Source organism: Balearica regulorum, chromosome 14, assembly GCF_011004875.1.
Source record: "Balearica regulorum gibbericeps isolate bBalReg1 chromosome 14, bBalReg1.pri, whole genome shotgun sequence".
Lineage (NCBI taxonomy): Eukaryota > Metazoa > Chordata > Aves > Gruiformes > Gruidae > Balearica > Balearica regulorum.
Genome location: NC_046197.1, coordinates 19,629,947 through 19,651,854, shown reverse-complemented (window position 1 = coordinate 19,651,854; position 21,908 = coordinate 19,629,947). Strand labels below are relative to the sequence as shown.

Below are 21,908 nucleotides of genomic sequence, written 5' to 3'. Positions count from 1 at the left end.
TGTGGCTCAGATGCTTGAGGACATACCTACTTCAACACTTTGAGAACAACCTTGAGGTTGTTCCCGCCCAAGCCAAGGAGCCATGGTCTGCAGTGACCAGCTCAAGTAGTGTTTGTTTAAATTAGTATTACTTTACAAGAAAATGCTGGTTTTTATAATTGCGATATGAAAACAACAAAGGATGGTGTACTTTTTTGTGCTGAGTAAGCAAATACCGTGGGTACTTCCTGTGCCAAATAACTTGGAAACCAAGAGAAGGAGCTGCTCCACAATTCATTGCTCTGATGGCTCTTACGTAGCCTGGCTCTGTTCTTGTTTGCTGTGGGCTTCCAGTGAAGCTTTGGTTGAATAACTTTGCTCCTGCTCTTTATCTATGAAATGGGGATTAACAGTTTTTGCCAGAGATGTTTTGGAAAGTACATAGATATATTGAGATGCTTCAGTGCTTTGGCAGCTGAATCCTGATAAAAGTTTGTTGCTGCTGCTTGAGAGACTTTACAGTTGGTAGCAACACACTGTTTACCAACCGAATAGTCTTCATGTGTGGCTAGATGAGCTGACAAAACAGTTTTAGTTGTTATATTAGTTATTATATGTGGGTTATTGACAATGAACTTGGAATTAAGTCTTATCTGTGCATCTGCTGAGCTGGAGCAGCTGGAAAACAGTGCACAGTTAGTCAAGTGGATACCCAGTGTGTGTCTAAATTACAATCAGCTTGCTTATGCACAAATACACATCTCCAGAAGTGAGTAAACAAGCTAGCTCTGAATATAGTCAGGCTTCTCTGATCATTTAACAGTGTTAATTTGTAGGTTCAGTAAAATCTGTTAAGCTGTTAGTCTGCTCTGTCTACTACAGAAAATACAATAGCTTAACACTGTAATTTCTATGTTAAACTTCTTTTGGTTTCCAAAGAAATTATGATAGAATGTAATCTTTAATTCTGAAGGTGATCAGTTTGTTACGGAACCTAAAATATTGTCAAAGCATTGTCTTTTAGAAGCCTTTTTGGATGATAAAGATGTGCATTTACAGATATTCCTCAATGTGCCCCATGCATTTGAAGGCAAAGATGCTTCTGTGTGGATTGTTTAAAGCTATCTTTTTGTTTTAGGAACAAAATACAGATCCTCCTTGACAGTAGGTGACTGCTTTGGTATGGGGAAGACTGCTTACAACGATGGAGACTACTATCACACAGTACTCTGGATGGAACAAGCCTTAAAACAACACGATGAGGGGGAGGATACAACAGTCAGCAAAGTGGAGATCCTAGATTATCTCAGCTATGCTGTTTTCCAGTTTGGGGATTTACACAGAGCCATGGAGCTTACCAGACGTCTGATATCACTTGGTAAGAACAAAAGACCTGCTATTCTAGCGGTGGGGAGTGCCAGCAACAGAGCCAAGAACAGTCATGGCCCATACGTATTGGAGAGCTGACTGGAAGGATCTCCTGCCAGATAACTTATGATAAATGTAGGTCCTGGGGTGGGGGGGAGGGAACCCCGAACAGTCTATTTATACATGCAGTATCTTTAACCGGGTTATCTTATATACTCCATGCTGTCATTACCCAAAGACCAAATGTGTGTGTGTCTGCAGTACCTGTGTGCTTTGCTTCGCTGTACTGAGGTGGTGCGTTTGGTAATGGTTAAAGCCTGGATTGTCTCAAGTGGAGATGAAGGCTGTGACAGACTTAGGCAGAGTGCTGTATCTTCTGTAAAGTCCTCCTGACTCCACATACTTGTCATTATTCCTCTGTGCAGGTACTCTTTGATACCAGAAGAATACTTTGGCTGAAATCTTAAAGTATTTATTTCTGAATACTCAGAACAGATTGAGTTTCTTAAAACCTCCTTTTATCTCTGTTCTGTTTCTAGCTTTCTCTTGAGTAAGCAAATAAGGCATTGCTTCCTATCCAACTTTGCCTACTTCCTGCATTGGAAAGGTTTATCCTCCCCAGTCAGAGTTAACATCTACTGTGTGATATATTTGTATGGGTTTTAATCAGCTGTTGTTCTTAGTTTAGATGTTAGCTGCATCCTGAGTGTGGGTGAAGCCTTTCTGTTGAAAAATATGTTAGTCTAATTTCTGCAGACATTGGAATTTGTAGATTAAAATTTATAAGAATATGAGTATGTATTGAATCTCGCTCCCTCTGCAGTAGGGTTTGGTACTGATAGCAGAACGCAAGTCCTTATCAGCACCAAACAGTGGAACAGACTTGGCAGTCCCCTCTGGGAGCAGCAGCTTCCTCTGCTCTGGGCTCGACTTCCTTATCTGGCCACTACTAGCCTATGCTCTCGTGAGTGGTTACTTCAGTGGCCTTCTGAGTTAGTTCCATGAGATAAACACAATGAGCTTGGGAGGGCCAGAAGGAAAAGAAACTATTCTAGGTGCTGGTTAGTGTCCAGAAACACTGGTGAACAGGGAATTGTTCTTTCTTAGTTATGCTGGGCAAAGATCTATTGACAATGTTTATCAATTCATACCAACATGGCTAATAAATCACTAATGATAGGTCCAATGATGCTAGTGATCCAGAATACCTCCTGCATAAACCTGTTACAGACCTCTAGAGATGGATGCTGTGGGTGGGCTGTTAAGTGGTAACGCGTACCTCTGAGCTTCCTGGCTGGAGGAGGTCTTTGGGACTCAAGTCTGTGGCTGGGACTCCGCAGTCCTTGGTTCAAGCACGCTTGTGCAGCGCAGGTGAGAACTAGGGTGGAGAGCAGGGCTGTGACAAGTATACCAGCTTGATCTCTGCTGATGAGCTCTCTGATCTTCTACCCAGGATGAGCACTGGGGAGAAAAGTTGAGAGAAAAGAAGAGATGTGAAGACTAAAAACCCTACTCTCTCTTGGCATACAAGCTTTGTGATAGGTCCTTCCAGAAAAGATTCTTTTGCAAACTATGCCTACCTCCCCCTGCAAAGACAGAAAGTTCCCAGTGCTGGTTTTCAGTGCAGACTGGAGCTGATGCCTTTGATTGCCTGATAATGCTTTAAGAAGGGGAGAGTTATTGCTGTCTCTCTACAAAGACTTGCTTGTATTAGCAGTTCCTGAGATGCGTAAGTCACTGGTTCTGTCTGTTCTTCTCCCAATGAAGACAGTACTCATGAGAGAGCAGGCAGTAATCTGCGGTACTTTGAGAAGTTGCTGGAGAAGGAGAGAGAGGAGGAGGAGAAAGAGAAGTCAGTAAACAAGACCACAACAACGACAGAACCGGTGGTGCAAAGTGGTGCCTACGAGAGGCCTCTTGACTACTTGCCGGAGCGTGATATCTATGAGGCCCTCTGCAGAGGTGAAGGGGTAAAAATGGTAAGAGAAAGGCAAGAATTCCCTTACAATGCTGCCTTTGCATAAGAGTGATCAAGCGTGGTGGGACATGTTAAGTTTTTCCTTCTGCGAAGCTGGTTTTTTTAAGAAGAAAAAAAAAGTAGTTCTGTCCAGGCTGAGATTTGTACCTTATGTCTTGACCTCTCTATCTTTAGCTGTTAATTCTAGAGAGAAAACCGTTTCTCAGCTGTACCTCTTAAGGTTGTTGAAAATTGATTCTCCTCAGTCTGTCTATGCAGCCATTTCAAATGCCTGCTGGACAGATAATAGGAGGCTTTTTCCACTGAGAGCTGGCTATGCTTTGCCACACTTACAGAATCACGTTATTCCTTCCCTTTTACGACTTAGACATGTCCTTCTGGGGTGACTATTTTTGACCAACCAGTCTCCAGTACCTCTCAACAAATGTGGCTTTAATTCTCAGCACAGGGAAAGGAATCAAGTTATTCCATCTACATAGTCTTAATTATAAGAACTGGGCTTTTTTTTTATAGCTTGATGTTTGTGTAGTTATTTGCTTAATCTGCCTCCTATTATGATTTAATCTCCTGAAAGTTAGTGTTTCAGATGTTGCTCAGTGGTATCTTGAGTGGCATATGTTGTTTTTTCTTTGCAGTAAATTGCAGAATCACTCGTGCTTGCTTCCTCTTAAATTTGCAAGTCAGCTGACAGCTTTTACAGTGTTTGTGGAATGAAGCGCTCTCTTTTTTTTTCCTTGCCTGTTTTAAGTTCATGAAAAGTGGTTGAGCAAACAATGTTTTGTTTGGTGCTTTCAGACACCTCGAAGACAGAAAAGGCTGTTTTGTAGGTACCATGATGGAAACAGAAACCCTCATCTGCTCATAGCTCCCTTCAAGGAAGAAGATGAATGGGATAGCCCTCATATTGTACGATACTATGATGTCATGTCTGATGAAGAAATTGAGAAAATTAAACAACTAGCTAAGCCAAGGGTAAGTTTCTCCTCTTCTGTCTCACTAATCACTGCTACTTCTGTGTTTTAATATCTCTTAGCCAAGACTAGGCAAACGATTTGAAAGATCTGGTTTCATGCTACAGATGACACACTGCAGCTGTGAGCCTAAGGGGAACGGTTTCCAAACTGACTGGTGATGTAGGACCTTAAAGCTCAGGCTCCTGAATGTGTTTATGCATTGAGCACTTAATTATGCAAAGTTCTTGGTAAATGGCTTAGAAACCTCTTAGGAAACCAAGGACTAGACCTGAAAAAGTAGGTGACTGAGTGGCTTACAGTGATAGGAGTAGGTGACCAATATACCTTAAGTCTGCCTTTTGAAATGGAGCTGAACTTCAAAACAAAATTTAAAAAGCCCAAATCCCAGCAGAAGTGGGAAGAAGCAATGGGATTCTTTTAAAAGTTGTGCTAAAGGATATCTAGAGGTTTGGTTTTGTTGCTTCAAGTAACCTGGAATCCACTGCTTCTACTTTAAACCGTAGTCTATACCTGCACAGAGGCAAGTGCTTTAGATGCCATGGTGCATCCACGAGTGGAACTGCAGTGTTCTCCTGAAGCCACACAGCTCACTGGGAATAATGTGATACAGTTAACATGGAGTGGAAAAATCATTTGTGCTCTTAAGTAATTCCCAATCTGGGAGTTGGGAAGAACAGGGTACTTGTAAGGACGAAAGCACAGTGCAGTCATTCTCCCAGAGCACTTCAGATCTGGTTTTTTTTCCACCTAGATAGCTGTCAGTTGGGCAGCACAAAAACAGATGTGATGGCTTCAGTATGCTAAGTGTAAATCCGACTCTTAAGGCAGCAGCTTTGAGTGGTAACCCTAGTTTTGATGCAATACATGTTACCCATGGTGTGAATTCTAGTGACCCTGCACACAATAAACAGCTACCTAAAGCAAAGCTGATAATTATCTTGTCTGACTTTTCTGGAGGTGGAATTTCCTGTCTGTTTCCTTTCTGGCAAAAAAAGTGTGGCAGTGGAGGTCAGTAGCAGATGCTACACCTTACTTTTCTGTCAGGTCTGACAAGCATGTGAAACTAAACATTTCTATTTTTATAGACAAATGGTTCATTTTAGCACTTTTCTAGCTACTGCTGTGAAATATGGTACTAAAATTCCAGTCAAGAATTACCCTTCTGTATGTGCTTCTAAATGTAAACATAAATATCTAGTTAGAAACTGTCTGAGAAACTGATGCTCCCAAAGAACATTAATAACTTGGGATGTTTGTGAAGCTGGACTACTATGACTACCAGCCAGCTATGGGAGTGTTGGCAGAACACTCCTGTCTCGATGAGGACTCTCACCTCCATAAATGGAGACTTTTTCCTATTACATCATACTATAAAACTTCAAGAGCTTCAGATAAAATGGAAACTTTCAAATAGAGCATATCACTTAATCTGTTTTATCAAATTAAGTACATGCTAAATAAGGCAACTATTAATTTTTTGGTTGGTTTTCCCTTTTTGTCCAAAGTTGAACATAAGGTTCAAAGTTTTTATGGAAAGTCTTAAGAAAAACCTCAGTGAGCAAGACTTATGTTACTAATGTCAGAGGAATTCTTCATATAATCTATGTAGTGTAGAACTGGGATCAGTCCCTGTAAGAGTAGGTACATTTTGTAGTTAAAAGATTCAGATGTAAGTTTTCAATTAACTTAAGAAAACGGTTGGTTTTTTATTTTCTTCTAAATCTGTCTATAGCTCAACTGTAGGAATAGCTTTAAATTCTGCAGTACTACTGAAAGAATGGAAAATGCAAGTCCTGTGACGAGATGGTCCTTAATAAATACAGCTTAATTTCAGTCAGGAAATTTTAGTTAGCAATCATGGAAGCTTTCAGACAGAACTCTGAAGTAGTATGTTAGTTTTGGGCTCAGAAAGATGAGCACTTCCTTTGTTCTAAAGTGCATTTGCAAGAAATTTCTACTTTTGGGTCCAAGCACTTTAACATTATCTGCAGTTTACGCTTGCCAATAATTTTTTTGTTTTGTAGAGGAACAACATCTGTGCGTGATTGAAAGTAGCTGTATTCAAGTTGGTTTTCATGCTTGTTTTGTAAAATGGAGTCACTCTTACTCCCGTTCCAAAATGTACTTCCAACTTTTCAGGCAATACATCAGAGCTGACTGGGAAGGGTGAAGAAAATTCTTAACTTCATTGGTGTGGATAGCATTGGGACAGGTCTGAAAACCTTATTCCCAAAGTTCTGGATGCTACCTGCAATACAGGCATGCCTAACAGTCAAAAATGTGGCACAGAGGGAGACGCTTGAGTATGTTTGAACTCGGTGCTATAGGATTTCAGCAGGAAAAGCCAATGGAGTGCATGCTAAACTAAGCACAGACTCTAAGAGAAGGACTGGGTGAAGCCTCTGACCAATTCAGTGTGTTGTTATGATTCTTCAAAGCCAACAAATGCCCATTATAAGGCTGCTTCTCCCACCTTGGGAGAGGAAGCCTCACATTTATCACTGGGCTGTACCAGGTGAGGTATAGATTGCATGAGTTCAGTGAGGAAGCCTGCCTGTCAGGAAGAGAAGTGTGTCATACAGAGGAGATACGGAATAATATGAATGTAGCCAAGCTTATTTTAGTTCTGATTTATTTAGATCAAATGGTAGGTGCAGAAATCAAGCAAGCATACACAAGCTTGGAAATGGCAGTGGAATGAAAAGTTGGGAAGCGAAATCATATCCTAAAAGCTATGCTCCATTGTACAAGTGAAGAACAACATTCAGTCAGCCTGGCTCTTCTGTTATGATTTATGAAGGAGAAATCTGGAACAAAATAACAGTGACTCAGAATTACAGGAACAGCTGTGCCAAGAACGCTTGTATAGGGACAAGACAGCTGACATGGATTGTAAAGCTGGCTGGAGACTTATTTGAAGAAAAACGAAGGAAATAATGACTGCATGCTCTGAAGAAAATGCAAATAAAAAGGCTTTCTGTGACCTATAATTAAGTGGAAGGAAGGAGGCATGATTTAAAGTGTTTGTGGTTTGCAGGAGTTAAATTTAAATGTGGTCTGAGTTTACAGTCAAAGAAAGGACTGTCCCAGTTCTTGTCCTCAGCTGTAAGTATGAAACCAAAGTGACCTGTTGTGTTACGCCAGCAGTAGTCTATCGCTTTGACACTGCAGCAAATCTGACCAGTCTTGCCAAGTTCCACATTTTTCCTACAACTACGGTGATGTGGCCTAAGGGTGATGATGCATTACTTGCTGTTTAAAATGTATAGATGAACTATGCCTTTGCAGAGTCACCTTTACAATGTAGTAACATCATCTCAAACTGTCTCTCTGAATTAGATGTTCCAGACACCTTCCAACTGGAAAAATCTGAGCGTGGTAATGTCAAGAGTTGCCCTCAGGAGTTTTCTACCACTGTGGATTTGCCTGCCCCATACTTTGTAATACAGTCTGTAGAAGCTTTCACTTCTTATTTTTCATTTAAGAACGAGGTTAGGTTTTTTAAGTCCACGTGAGGAGCAGGCTGATTAAATTTATGGAGTATCCAATGATTTTCTCTTTGCCAAGAACTTGGACTTCATACATTGTTAACTTCTGTTGTTGTTCCCTCCTGCTAATATTGACTCCAGCTGTTTAAAAAAGTACCTTCAAAACCTGTTCAGCAAGCAATACTGTGGATTTAATGAATATCATGGCTTGTGCAGTCGGTCAAATTCTTTTTCCAGAATCAAATGCAGGTGATGGATTGCACTTGTGTTTCTGTGTGAACTGTTCTAGCATGAAATCGGAACAAACTCTAGGTTGGAGCTATAACTTTCATCCAGTGATATATTGAAGTTGGACAAATTGGGTGTTGATTTTTGGCTAAGGTGAGAGAAAAGCTTTTTCTAACCTGTAATTGATGTGTTTCTTCCCCCTTGGGATTTTTTTCACGCAGCTGGCACGAGCCACGGTCCGTGATCCCAAAACCGGTGTCCTTACAGTGGCTAGCTACAGGGTATCAAAAAGGTAAGAGTTGAGAAGAGTTTAGCTTTGAGATTTTTGTGCTTAACAGCTGTCATCTGTTGCCTGCAGCTGAAAACATGAAGTGCTTTGCATGTAGCAAAATCTTGCACAACAAATGCATGGTAAATGGCTCTTAGCCATCTGACTGAGGGCAGAATAATTCTTCTGTCTTGAGAAATGTCTTGTTGTGGTTGGTGTTCCAAAATAAATAACATGTTTCAATCCTGCCCTTTATCCTAGCTCATGGTTGGAGGAAGACGATGATCCTGTTGTGGCCAAGGTGAATCAACGAATGCAGCAGATCACAGGGTTAACAGTGAAAACAGCCGAACTATTGCAGGTTGGTACACTTGTCTTGGCAGGCTTCATCCTGGTAAAACTAGCTGCTGGTCAGGGTGGTCTGGTGCTCATGCAGATGTAAGCAGGGGCTGGCTCTTACCCAGCCCCTCTTAGAGTTCTGTACTCCGCTGACTAAGCGCACGGAGTAGGTAAGGTGTGTGTGGGGTGCTGCCAGCTGTAAGGACCCATCAGGTAGATGTTTTCCCACTATGTGCCAGGCAGAGAAGGGTGGAAATATAAAAGAAATAGAAGGTAACTGTGTGCAGGAATCTGTGATTTACCAGTTTGTTTTGAGGGAAATGTCTGCCACTTATTTTCAAGTCTGCAAAAGCTGAACCTCTTTCCTAGCTGAACCTTTCAAAGACCTAAATATTTTTCATTGTCCTGCTGTGTTCTCATGTGAAGTCTGGTCTTTGGCTGGCTGTTGGGAAGAGGGAAGGGTGTGGGAGTGGTACAGCACTACCAGAATAGCTGTACCTTACTGCTTCTCTTCCTCCATGCTCCTTAAATTCCTGGTTTAGAGCCTGATTGAAGTGCTGTTAATGACTATCCACAGAAACCAGGTAACTGTGTAGTGATCTTGGAGACAGGTGAAGTGCAGCTTCAGAGTAACTAAACCATAAGTTATGTGATCTTAAGTAAAGTAAGCAAAGCGGGTGTTTTTAAGCTACTTTGAGCCTTCTGTGCTCCGGGATGGGCATGTGTATGTAACAGATCGTACATGAGTGACACAACCTAATTCTAGGCTGTGCATCTCCTGGTTTGGACACACATACCAGAGAAATACATGCACTTGGTTCCTTCCTCTTCAGAGGAGGGAGCAAGAGCGTGGTAAAACTATTGCTGCTAATTCATGTTAAACATGCTGTTGTAGTGATAAGTTGAGTGCTGCCATTGAGAAATGTTTGGTACTGAGAAATACTCCGAGTGAAACCCTTAAACTATGAAAGGGAAAGAGCACTTAAATTGTTTCTCATCCATGTACCTCATTTCTGGCAATCTAAAGAGAAATTAAGTGTGCTTTAGATAACAGCACTTTGTGGCAAGATTGTTTCTCAAAGCATGTTTTGGACCGCTGAGAGCAAATGCTGCCTTCTGCAGCAGTCACTTGCAGTTCAGTGGATGTTTATGCTTCCTTCTTCCATGCTGTAGGTTGCCAACTATGGAATGGGAGGGCAGTATGAGCCACACTTCGATTTTTCTAGGGTAAGATCACACTTTCAATTATTTCATTGTGGAGTGGGGAGAGGGGAACAATTTGAGACAACTGTTGAAACTATTTTCTGAAAAGACTTAACGTATAGCCCTGTTGCATGGGATGGATCATGACCTTTTGGCAAGCCTTCGCACTGCCTTCTTTGATGCTGAAAGTTCAAGAGAACAATGAACAAATCTTGACTGCCTGCTTATCTTTGTCGCCTTGGTTCCTTGCACATTATAGAGGCACTAAAAGGTAGTCATGCAGCGCTTGAATATGCTCTTTCCATTATTTTATTCAGAAACTGAGGTCTGCAAGCCCTGGGTTGTGAGTCTGTGTTGTTCCATTAAAGTACTTCACAGGAGCTGGCTGACCAGGAGACATCCTTTTGCCTCCCACCAAAAAAGTAGCCATTATGGAAACCTTTATGGGTCATACAGCCCTTCTGGCAAAACCCTTAGTGTGGCTGCAGCTACAGGGTCTGAGGAGGGTTTGTTGGGTTGGTGTTCAGGAGGGCAGTGCTACAGTGAGCGGAAGAACTTGCAGCTGGTGGGTGCCAGATCCACACTAGGCACTAGAGGGCTGTACCTGGCAGATAGCAGCTCTGGTTTGCTGCAAGTGGGGTGAAAAGAGGAACAGATTCTTAACTGTTACACTAAAATGGTTTATGAACATGCTAATCATACTGAAGAGCTATCTTGACTGGTAACTTCAAATCTAAAATCCATTTGATGCCTTGGTTTCCAGTAGAACCATGGCATTTCAATGGAATCTAGCTCAATTCAGGCTGTCCCAGTGGTTTTACCTGGTAGAAGGGATTGCTGCAGCCAGAGTGCAGCCCAATAATTGAGTGCAGTACTGAAGCCACCCAACCTAGTACTGTTTAAAACAAATAAAAATAAAAAAAAAATCCTGAACTTCAACGCTGTGGAAGCTCATATTCGTTAGCTTTGGCCTCTTGAGAGAATTTTCCTGTTAACTTTAAGACTGATTTGTTTCCTGAGTCAAGCAAATGCTCTTAAATTCTCTTCAAAGCCTTTGAACTCAAGGACCTCAGCCATCAAATTGGCCAGTGTGGACTTTACTTTTGGATTAGACAGCTGGGGCAGAGCTCCACTTGGAACATAAACCTTGGCTGCAGTCATCAGTTAGGCAAGGCAATGGCAGAATCTGCTGTAGTTTTGGACTGGTCCTCCAGGCTCTCTGTGCATCACAGATTTCAGTATTGAAATTCAGAGATACTCCTGTGTCTCCCCATCTCCCGATCAGCCTTGCAGCTTTTTGTTCCCTTGCAGGTCTCAAATAGGGAGACATTAATAGTTGCGTATTACAGTTCTGAGATTTTATTGGTCGCTCAAAAGTTAGAGAAATCTTTTGATACTGAAGTTTAGAAATGCATGGCTGGACCTAGGTTGGACAGCAGTGGCAGAAACCAGGGAATCCCCTATATCTCAATGTTTCTGTGTTGGCTCTTAAATGGGATTTGCATATGCAGGTGCAAAAGTCTTAGTTTTTCCTGAAATGGGTTCATAAAAGGTCTTTTATTTCTTGAAATATGCTTCAAGTAGATTGAACTCTAACATCTTAGAGATGGTGGCTATGGTTTTCCTTGCTGTTTGTTTTTTCTAATACTGATTTCTGCATTTCTTTAAATGTTGAAGATTTTTTTTTGTAGAAGAGTGCACCTTAATGTCTCCTGGCTGAAATTACTTCCTGACTATTATCAATGTAAATAAACTTTTAATTGCTTTTTTGAAGGGAGGAGAGACACATTGGTATTCTAGATGTGCTTTGCACTTCTAAACTGGCACCAGCATGATCTCATACTTCAACAAACAAAACTCAAAACGTTTCCTACAGAGTAGAGACAATTTGATCTTTTTGATGTGGTCATTTAATCCTAGACAGGCAACCACCTGAAAGAAATTAATTATTGCTATTCTGCAACTCTGCTGGCAAAAAAATGCATTTTTCTCTTCTTATGACAGTATCTTTGAGTCACTACTACATTTATGAGAATCTAGCGTGTTATCTAAAGCCCACTGAAGATGAGTTGGGTTTTTTTCATATTCAGCTCAGTTGTTGACTTTGGATCAGTGTCTAATACAGTAATGGCCTGTTGTTAACTTTACTTGGGTAGCATCTGTGTCACAGGCCCTGAAAACATTGCTCCTACTCTGCCCTAAGAATGGCTTCAGTGCTGCTTCTCCTTATAGCGTCTGAGTGCTGCGTGCATGCAGGTACGCACCCCGGCTGCAGTTTGTAATGGCTTTAACGTTGCCCTGTGCCAATTGTCCCTTTTCTGTTCCAACTCCTTACGTTGGGCTTAAGGATCTCTCTGCAGAGCTACACATCTGTAACTCTAGTGCAAGCCTGTTTGGAACTTGGGTTAAAGTTGTTGTCTGTTACAGCGACCCTTTGACAGCACACTCAAATCGGAAGGAAATAGGCTAGCGACGTTTCTTAACTATGTAAGTACCTCTGTTTGTCTGCTGTCTGTGAGCTTGAAGTTTGCAGTTATTCTCATTTAATTTTATAGAAAGATGAGCCAGATGCTTTCAAGCGGTTAGGGACTGGAAATCGTGTGGCCACTTTTTTAAACTATGTAAGTATGATGATCCTTTATGCATTGAGTGTAACTTTAGCAGCATCCTGTTTACAGCTTGTGCAGTTGGTTATTTGTAGAGATTCCCTGGCATCTGGAAATAGGGATTTCATTATTCCTGCAGCATCAGGTGCTGTCCCATCTGAGTTGAGAAAATTCTGGTGGCATTTAACCTCAGAGCAGAAAATTTGAATATAGAACCCAGCTTCCCCTTTTGGCCACTCTGCTGTGAAATCTTTGACTTCATTGGATTCCCGTTGGTGGGCAAGGAGAATTTGGCTTGTTTCTCCAAGGCGAGTGTTTGGGATGCTCCTCACGTGGTACACTGTTGGAGAACTTGACTGTCAGCTGTTTGCTGTGAGACAGTCGTGTTCTGCCACCACTGTTTGACAGCACTTGATGTTGTGGTCTGTCAGCCTCCGTTTTAGCTGTTTGTCAAAGCTAGAGTTACTCTGCCATAGCTGTTGCCTCAGCAAATGGAGGAGACATAGCTAATAACTGGGTTACAAATGCAGAACTGAAAAGATTTGTTAGTGCATGCATTATACAGCCTACAGACCATGTACACTGGAATCCCAAACTGATACTAGTGGCCTAATGTTTTCACAGTAGTCTTCTGACAATATTTCATCTATCAACCTATACTTACTTTATCAGTAAGGAGGATCATTCAATCTACTGTGTCTAACTCTTCAGTAATACACCTTCAAATTTAAAATTCCATGATGAAATATTTATGGCTGAGCTGGTATTTTGAATGTGACATGCAGCTCAAACCAGAACCAGCGGTACTTTCAACTTGATAATGCAGGGGGAGGAAAAAATCTCCGAAACAAGAATCAAAATAAGATGAACAGCTGTGAAATAGTCTGCTGAGAAGCTTTAATTTTAAATTGTCTCTATTTTGTTTGCTTCTCAGATTTTTGCACAAGCCTTGATTTAGAGTGAATGATATGCACCTTATTCTCTGCCACTTGTACATGGTCAAAGGTGATTTACCCTTGTGTGTCTCATGTGGAACATGTCATACGTGTACCAACACCCTTACTAAAAAGAGTGGTTGTGTTGCTAAGATGTAGGTATTAACTTGCAAAGTTGCATGCACATGCTTTCTAGTTGGAAGGAGCAAAAACCTGTGCACCTGTGGCATCTTATGCCCTTTTATTGTAGGTACCAAGCAGGAGGACACCAGAGTGGTAATAACATCTGCTTTAAACAGAAATCCAAGTTACAATAGGGAATGTGGGACTTGGGGAGTGTATTAATAGTAGTTCTGCTGTTTAAGTTTGGTGGGAGCTGGATCTGACTCACTTGTTTCTTTTAATTAGAATCTGATCAAAAACTCACTGAAATAAGTGGAAAGACTTTCTGTTTTTAAAGGGAGCGTTTCCACGAACTTCAGTGGGTTTGGTATCAAGTCTAGAATTTCTAGTGAATCCATCACTACTGCTGAATTGAATTGGGTTAAATTCATTCCACTGTAGAAGGACAAAGCATAAAGATATATACTTTTCTTTAGAGTCACATAGCTGTATGTATTAAAGCTGGAGATGCATAAAGCACTTGAAGTGGCATAGCATCACTGGTGAACAGCATAGAAACAGTGCAGAAAGCGAGGTTTTCTAATAGTTTGTATAGTTTTTGAAGTGGTTGACCAAGATGCATAAAACAAATTATGAAAATCAGTTCCAAAGGCATGGTTTCAATTTATGAGGAAACATGTGGTTTAACAGACGCTTGTGTTCCTAATTGGATCATAAACTGGAATGAAATTCTTGAAACTGGCTTACTCTGAAGTCCTCTCCCTTGTTCTAGAGTACTAGCTTATTAACACTGCAGGTACACAACTTCTTATGGCTAATTGTGCAATAGATGATATATAATCCACACCAAGTGCTGAACAAAAGCCTTCAGCTAAAATAAAAGCCTTCAATAGCAGGCACTGTTACTTCTGCAGTTCGTGCTGGTTGAAGTGCATCCTTTCCTCATCAGTGCCTCTCAGAGGTACAAGTAGAAATCTCTGTTAGGGCTTGGGGCGCTTTAGTTTGTGGGACTGCACGTATAAAAAGCCTTGTAAATGGACAGAGTTTGTGGACTTTGTTTTCTCAGATGAGTGACGTAGAAGCTGGAGGAGCTACAGTTTTCCCAGATTTTGGGGCAGCAATATGGCCTAAGAAGGTAATGTCTGTTTCTTCTGTGGGATTTCTCCTCTCTCCTGTTAACTCCCTTGTCCTTAGTACAGTCCTGTGGCCATTTAAAAGTCAGCTAATGTGACACAGTGCTGTTCATAGCAACTTGACAGGCTGCTGTGTGTCAAGACAGCTGGGGCTGATCTGGTAGGCTGCAGGGCTGCTCCCTTTGTTTCAGGTCCCTTCCAACCCAAACTGTTCTATGATGATGTGAACAGTTTCTGGGTAGAGCTGTTGTTAACCAAAACTTGTGTTCAGGTAGAACTTCTCTCTACTCTGAATGTGGCTGAACTAGTAGTGGGACTGAAGGGTTTTTCATGTGCTGTCAGTAGTGGCCTATGGTGAAGTGCTTTGTAAGAGCCTGCAGCTGGATTCATAGGCATTCCCCCCCCCCCCTTCCTGTAACCAGAATAACTATATTGGCTAGGTTTTGACTAATCCAGACCTGATTTCATTTTTCAGGGAACAGCAGTGTTTTGGTACAATCTTTTCAGAAGTGGCGAGGGTGATTATAGAACAAGGCATGCAGCTTGTCCAGTACTAGTAGGGTGTAAATGGGGTAAGTAATACTCTTTTAGGAGCAAAACCTGAAGGAAGGCTTGTGTGTGTGCAAAACCAATGATATACTGAACCCTTATTACAGCATTTAAATAACCTGGGTGCTGCCATTTTAACTACTGGAGTCATTGGCCACGATAAAAACTCCTACCATCAATATTGTGTAGTATTAAGCAGCGACACTGTTCAGCTGTAGCTTTTCCAGTGAGTTTTCGTGTCAATGGCAGCGCAAAGTGTGTAAGAGTGTCACTGGGTTTGTGTAGTGCATCAGCATCAGGATGACTTGCACTATCACTTGACTAGAATCAAGTCTGTTCCTACAAAGATTTGGGCATAGTTTTAAGTGCAAAAGGAGGAGAGCTGCTTGTAAGGTAGATGGGAATGTCTGGACCCTGGGAATTTCTGCAAACTGCTGAAAGCTTCTCAAGCTCCATGTCATCCATCTCCATACCTGCCTGCCCTGGCCTCCGAGGTAGTCTTCCCCTGGAGTGCCAGAGCGTACTGATCTATAAATGATACCAGACCCAGAACACACTGCTCTGTTACTGTTGGCCTCAGAATTGTGTGATTGGAAAGATCCTTTCTTCTCCAGCCCTTTGCATCTTCCTCTCTTGCCATTGGATGGGTAGAGGGGTATAAGCAGGGATCCCCAGGCTGAGAGATGAGACTTTCCTTGAAGTAACCATCTGGGTTGTAGTGATACACACACTGGGTATGTGCCGGTAACTAATTTCACATCCTTGTTCCACAGTTTCAAACAAATGGTTTCACGAAAGAGGAAATGAATTTTTAAGACCTTGTGGGAGAACAGAGGTTGACTGAAACCCAACCTGCTGCAGGCCTGCCTTTCTGTCTCCTTTTCTACTGTTTGTTCTTCCAGTTCATTTCTAAGAAATGATCCATCTTTTTCTCCAAGAGTCCTGGCACTTTACCCAAAAAGGACAACAAAATATGTAACACCTGTGAAAGAAAGTAAATGGCATTGTACACATACTTGTGTTTTGGTTGCTGTTATTTCCATGTTCCCCCTGCCCTCCTCCTCCTTTGCCCTCCCAACTTTCTCCGTACTAGTGGTGCAAACAGTGCTGTGGGCAATTCAGTATGTTTGGGTGCCTGGTCTTGTGCCTTTTGTACCTCAGAAGATTTAGATGTTAAATATTTCTTTGAACCAAAGTTGTTTTTTAAAAAAGTTTTGTGTACATGTTGATTTTATTGTATTTCTATGGATCACATGTTTTGAAACAAAAATAAATGTTCTTTAAAAAGTGATTCTCTATTCTGTGTCCTTGGTAGGTATATCAGTGCTTGGCTTTAGGGAGCAGTGGGCATTTACTCTTCCCTTTATTGAGGACCTGTTGCTTTGTTTCCCTTTTTCTGTAAAAAATGCATCGTGGTTTTGGACAGTGTTTTGTCTAAGGCTCCAGCAGATGACACAGAACTGTTGCAGCTTCTACTGAAGCTGGAAAGGTTTGACTTCTGTATTGAAGCTAAAATATATGCTGGGGACAGGCGGGCTGCACGCTTTGTGCCAATGGCAACTGAGATCTTGGTATTATTGCGCTTACAAGAAGCCTTTCCCTGTGGTGATAACTTTTTTTTCTCTTGTGGGGGTACTATGTGGGGTTTTTTGATGTAAGCAGTTACAGAAATCTGAAGCCTTTCAAGACTTTAAACAGTCTTGACAATTCTTGGTTCTAAAAGGCATCTCTGCCGATGACACTGCATTTTACCACAGGAACACCTCATCTGGCAGAGCTCAACACCCGCTGAAGTCAGTAGGATGGCTGGCAAGCAAATCTGGATCTACTTTTGTAAGCTGGAGCAGGGTTGTCCCTTGCCCTCCAGACAGGCTGGGAGCAGTCATGTCCTTTGAACACGAGGATTCAGGTTCTCCTTTGCCTTTTTGCTTTGTTAGCACGTGTGTAATGGCCATAAGCCAACGCGTGGTCCACGATAGAAAGGAAATCCCATTTCTGAGTTAAAAGTTAAAAGAAGAAATGGCAGTTAATTATGAAAATAAAAGTAGATGAGCGAAGTTATGGAGAAATAGGCAAATGTTTCAGAAATACAGAAACTTGCTGTTAGTACCAGACTGCTGTATCGATATGCCGCTGTGCCAGGTGGATGGACTTCAGGAGATCTCTTGCTGGCCATTTCTGGTATGGGCATGACTTCATGGGAATATGGATGACTGTAGCTGAACTTAAAGCCAAAAATGGTCGGGTTTACAACCATCAGTTAATTGCTTAAAGACTAGCTTGGGCAACGGTTAGCATTCCAACACATGAAACTGGCTTGAGGAAGTGAAGGAAATTTCAATTACACTGAAACATCCAGTCGCAGCTGTGATTGTGATATGGCAAATGTTGATTTCCTTTGTGGTTCTCCATTGCCCTTGGTTGTGCAAAGCCTGAGTGAGCCAGCATGACACTTGCTTTAGGCATTACCTCAGGCAGGATTAGAAGCAACACTCCTGGAACAGAAGGGCTTTACATGTCAGGTGTAACAGATGTCCTCAATTTATTGTATTGCTAATAAAGCAATTCAACTGCCCCTGAATTTTACATGTGATAAATTTATGGACTTAATGGTTATTGCTTTGTTTTGTTATTTAGATGCAGCATATAAGTACATGTGTTCACTAAAGCTTTAATTTTTCTGTTAAGCATTCACAACTGGTTGGAGAGAGGTCCTGGGTTGTCCAGGTGGAGACTTGTTAAGCTCCAGCTGTCAATGGTGCTGCAATGAGAGGAGCATCTACTCTTGTAAATAAGCTTTATAGCAGGTAGCTATAGGAATTGCAAGATTTTTTTTCCCTAAAAGCTTTAATGACCTAGCACAGCATAGCTTGATAGTTGGTCTCTTAATCTCTCACAGCGCTTCTGCGTTTGCCATGAATGTTGTGGTTGTTGGCTGGCTGTTCAGAATATTTCATCATTGACCTCTAGTTTTCTTAGTAAAATCTCTCAACACAACATAAACTTAGGAAATAAGTTTTGCTTTAAAACAAAGCATTTAACATATGACAGCTTCGCAGATGTGAAGAACTGATGAAGAGCCAAAGCCACAATCTTTGGTTGGAACGCTTTGGATTTCAGCGGGAGGAAGAGGAATCTACTTAAACTTTCTGTCAACGTGGTATGTTGACAGATAAAGTTCACATCAGGACTCTGGCCAAAAATCTGCACATATCACTTCTGATACAATGTAGTTGGCTGGGAAATACGATTGTTAACTTTAAAAGTTCAGTATAACACAGTTAATTTTACTGGTTTTCTTTGGGAAAAGCTCTGTCCTGTTGTCTTCAGCCTCAGCCTGAAATAGGATGTGATGAGTGTGGATGCAGAACCCGCTTGAATGTGAAGCTTTTGTGCTCTGTGCAGGATTCGCTCGCTGCTCATCTGATCTGAAAAATAATAGCTGTTTTAGAGAAAACAGCATATGTGGCTCATGGGCATTCAGTAACCTCTGGGGCATGTTTCTGTAGTCTGGCAGATTATATTTCCTATTCTGTCTCCTGTCATTCTAGGAGATGAGCGTAATATAGCAATTAGCCTAATATTAAGCCTATAGGATAGTTTTTAGAGGTAAAAGAGAGATTCATAGGCTGAAACAAATAAACCTTCCTCTATCTAAGCATAGGAAGCTTCTGCCAGCGCATCACTGGTATGGTAAGTACTTAATTAAGTGTTGTTTAGACTGAAATGTTTTTTCTCCTGACATACTGCTGACTCTTCTCTATTTCACAGGGTTAAAGTACTTAGTACAGATACTCATACACACTACAAAGGCTTACTGTGGACAAGTGCCTGCCAGAAGCTTTGAAGAGCTTTGGGACCTTTCAGAGAGCTCTCCAGGTCACATCTGGTAGGGTCAGCTTGCTGATGCTGTCTTTAAGGCACTGTTCTGCATAGCAGGTACTGATGAAAGCAGACACCATGGGAAGACGGTCTCTGTCGTGGCTGAGGTAGTCATATGAAGAACAACCACCCCCAGCCCGTGCCGGTAATCCACATCCAGTTTGAGCGTGTGGTTTCTTAACCCCTGGCCTGAGTGCTACCGTGTGGATGCAGGCTGTGTCACTGAGCTGTTCCGCAGCCCTTCAGCTGGGTTAGGAAATCACCTAAAGCATTAGTGTTCAGCTGCGGGGACTCAGTGAAGCTCTTATCTTCTGTTCTGCATTAGAAGTTACTTCTCTTTCTTGTCACAGTGGGGAAAAAAATGTGAAAATCACCTATCTAATCACCTTAGAGGGGAAAACAGGCATCCATCTAAAATGTGCAGTGAGAAAGGGTTTGGCTGTGACGGACGTGCGAAGCCGTGCAGTTGTGTGCCCTGAACTCCTGCTCTGCATGGCAGAGAGCAATTGGGGTGTTGTGCTGTGAGGGACCGAGTTTATATTGTACAAGTGAGTTGTGTTAACTCTGAGCTGTAAAATCCCTAAAGCAGGAAGAAGGGGTATTTTTTCAGTGATGCCAAGTTTGATTTCAGATGAGGATTGTGTGTGTAAAAGGCAGCCCAGGACATACCCGTCCCCCAAGTCTCCTCTTTCCGTTCTTCCTATACCCAGCGGCGATGCTGGGGTAGGGTTCAGCATAGCCTGTACTCCTTTGGCCCAAACAAGAGGAATCCCTGTCTGGGACTCTGAAAAGGGCCAGAACCCGACACCCGTGAGCTCTGGGTGGTGGGGATTTAGAGACCAGCTTCACATGTTTAATCATGTTCGCATGCTATGGGGAAAAGGCTGTGCTGAGTCTGTGTTGAGGGTGTGTTTGTTTAACCGGAGGTCAGCACTTGTCCTCTCTGCTCGTGCAGATAATCCTTTCCTAAATGCCCCTGTCGTTACTGCCTCTGTGCCACCCTTTGGGGATGGTTGTCTCCTCTCCCTCTGAGGTGGAGGAGGACCAGAAAAGGAGGATGGTTCCAGTTAAGTGCTTCCAGACCAGTGCAGCCCTGGGAGCCCTCATGTTTGATCTGATTCCAGCTTCTGTGACTCCTGGCCTGACCTCCCTTCTCCCTCTCATCAACATCGCCTGGAGAGGCATCTGTGTGGCTCTGCCAGCAGCGCGAGGGCGAAGGTGGATTCCTCATCTTCTGGATAGTTGCAGTGACAGGTAGAGCACAGGTCAGGGTCTTTCTGGGGACTGTCAATAGATGTGCTGCCCAGAATGCAAGCATGTCGTTCTGGTGTCTGTGGGCAAGAGTATGAAGTCTAAGTAAGGCCAAGATATGGTTCACCCGTGAGTGTCTTGCACCTCAGTGATGTACGTGGATAGCTGGCTGATGGCTCTCGTGTCCCATAACAGGCTTTCAGTAATTGTAGGGTAACCCCAGCTTGGCTATCAGTTTTGATCATCCGTAGCTGGAAGTGTTTGGTGCCTGTGTCCAGCACCGTGTTCATGTGCTTACGTGCTCTGTGAAGGGAGTGAGTAATGCATGTTAAAGAAGAATGAAAGTGAGAATTTTCTTAACAGTTGTGGGAGAGATGCTGGGAATCGTGGACTACCTAAAGGCCTGAGGGTAACCCCAGCCCTTTGCGGGTACCTGCTGGGATGCTTGTGCAGGTGAGGGGAGAATCTCGCCTACCCTCTGCCTTTCAGCAAAGCCAGGCAGCCTATACCCCACAACTTACCTCTGCTTACCGGTTTGTGTGCAGAATGACCTCAAAGACAGACTTTGTTTGCAAAGTCCTGGGAGAAACGGCCTACCAGGCGTTCTCCAGCTGTCAGAGGCTGCCTTTGGCTCGAGCATATGCTTCAGGGTGTTTCTTTTGACATTCCTGGTGAGGCCTTGAAAGAAAGTCAAGGATAAACCCAAGCTGCTCACTTGATGTTAAACATCAACTGGGTTAAAACTCACTACACAGCTGAAGAATTTTTTCTTAAAATCTGAAATCCAAGTGCTCACAAGTGTATCGGCAGCTTATGTGGGAAACCAGGCTCCTGGTGCCCTGAGCTCTCGTTGCTGTGCATGGGCAGAGCATGAACCAGCACCCAGCTCTGTGCTGGGAGGAAGGAGCATGGTTGCAGTTTTGGTTTCCAGCTGCTGGGCTGGGTGGGCAGTAGCAGCAGGGATGTGATCGTGGCCGCAGGATGGAGGCGGCAGTGCCATGGCCACAGCTCACACCTCTGAAACCTCCTGCCCATGGTGTGTGCTCTGCTGTGCATTCCCATGCAGCCCGGATATCAAAAACCGTAGGGCTGTTTGGTGAACGAGAGTGTGGGTGAAGCTGTTTTGCAATGTGCTGGTTTGGGCTGGAAATAGGCTTTGCCAGGTGTTTTGGATCAACATGGGGGGGGGCAGAAATGGCAGACCTTGACTGTGCCCTCAGTGTAACCCCAGGAGTTTCTAATGCCTCGTTTGTTCTGGGGCACCTCTGGGGAGTGTTTATGAAATGATCCTGGTTTTCCCTCCTGCAACCTGAAACGGGGGGGAGTGCTGCCCCTTCCCCTCGCTGTGATGAGGGACGGGCTTCAGGTGGAGGTGTGCTGCTGGTGTGGCCGAGCTCTGGCTCAGAGCAGCCTCGTGCTTCTGCTCCCAGGAGATGAAGATGACCAGAAGAGTTTCACTGCACTGATATTTTGGTGCACTTTTAGTGTGTGTGTGTGGGAAATAGAATAGCCAAATCTAGTAGGTGTCACCTCTTTCATGCCAGACTGGGAGGTGGTTTCTCCTTCAACGCTTGCTGCATCAGGTCCTCACCTGCAAGATAGAG

General features: G+C 42.8%; 1 protein-coding gene across 8 annotated transcripts in view; it reads left to right on the top strand.

Annotated features, from left to right (window-relative positions):
• Positions 1-16,462, top strand: part of P4HA2 (prolyl 4-hydroxylase subunit alpha 2) — a 30,248-nt gene extending 13,786 nt beyond the window's left edge. For 2 of the 8 annotated variants that reach the window (XM_075766678.1, XM_075766679.1), the window contains exons 7-17: positions 1,118-1,357; positions 3,115-3,326; positions 4,121-4,297; positions 8,237-8,307; positions 8,545-8,644; positions 9,796-9,849; positions 12,253-12,312; positions 12,381-12,446; positions 14,556-14,624; positions 15,098-15,194; positions 15,945-16,462. In XM_075766678.1, coding sequence (XP_075622793.1) covers positions 1,118-1,357; positions 3,115-3,326; positions 4,121-4,297; positions 8,237-8,307; positions 8,545-8,644; positions 9,796-9,849; positions 12,253-12,312; positions 12,381-12,446; positions 14,556-14,624; positions 15,098-15,194; positions 15,945-16,015 — 1,217 coding nt within the window. In that variant the 3' untranslated portion in view covers positions 16,016-16,462. Of the gene's footprint in view, positions 1-1,117; positions 1,358-3,114; positions 3,327-4,120; positions 4,298-8,236; positions 8,308-8,544; positions 8,645-9,795; positions 9,850-12,252; positions 12,313-12,380; positions 12,447-13,616; positions 13,643-14,555; positions 14,625-15,097; positions 15,195-15,944 lie in introns of all 8 variants that reach the window. The other 6 variants (XR_012837776.1, XR_012837777.1, XR_012837778.1 and 3 more) reach the window with 6 other exon arrangements.
• Positions 16,463-21,908: the final 5,446 nt, after the last annotated feature.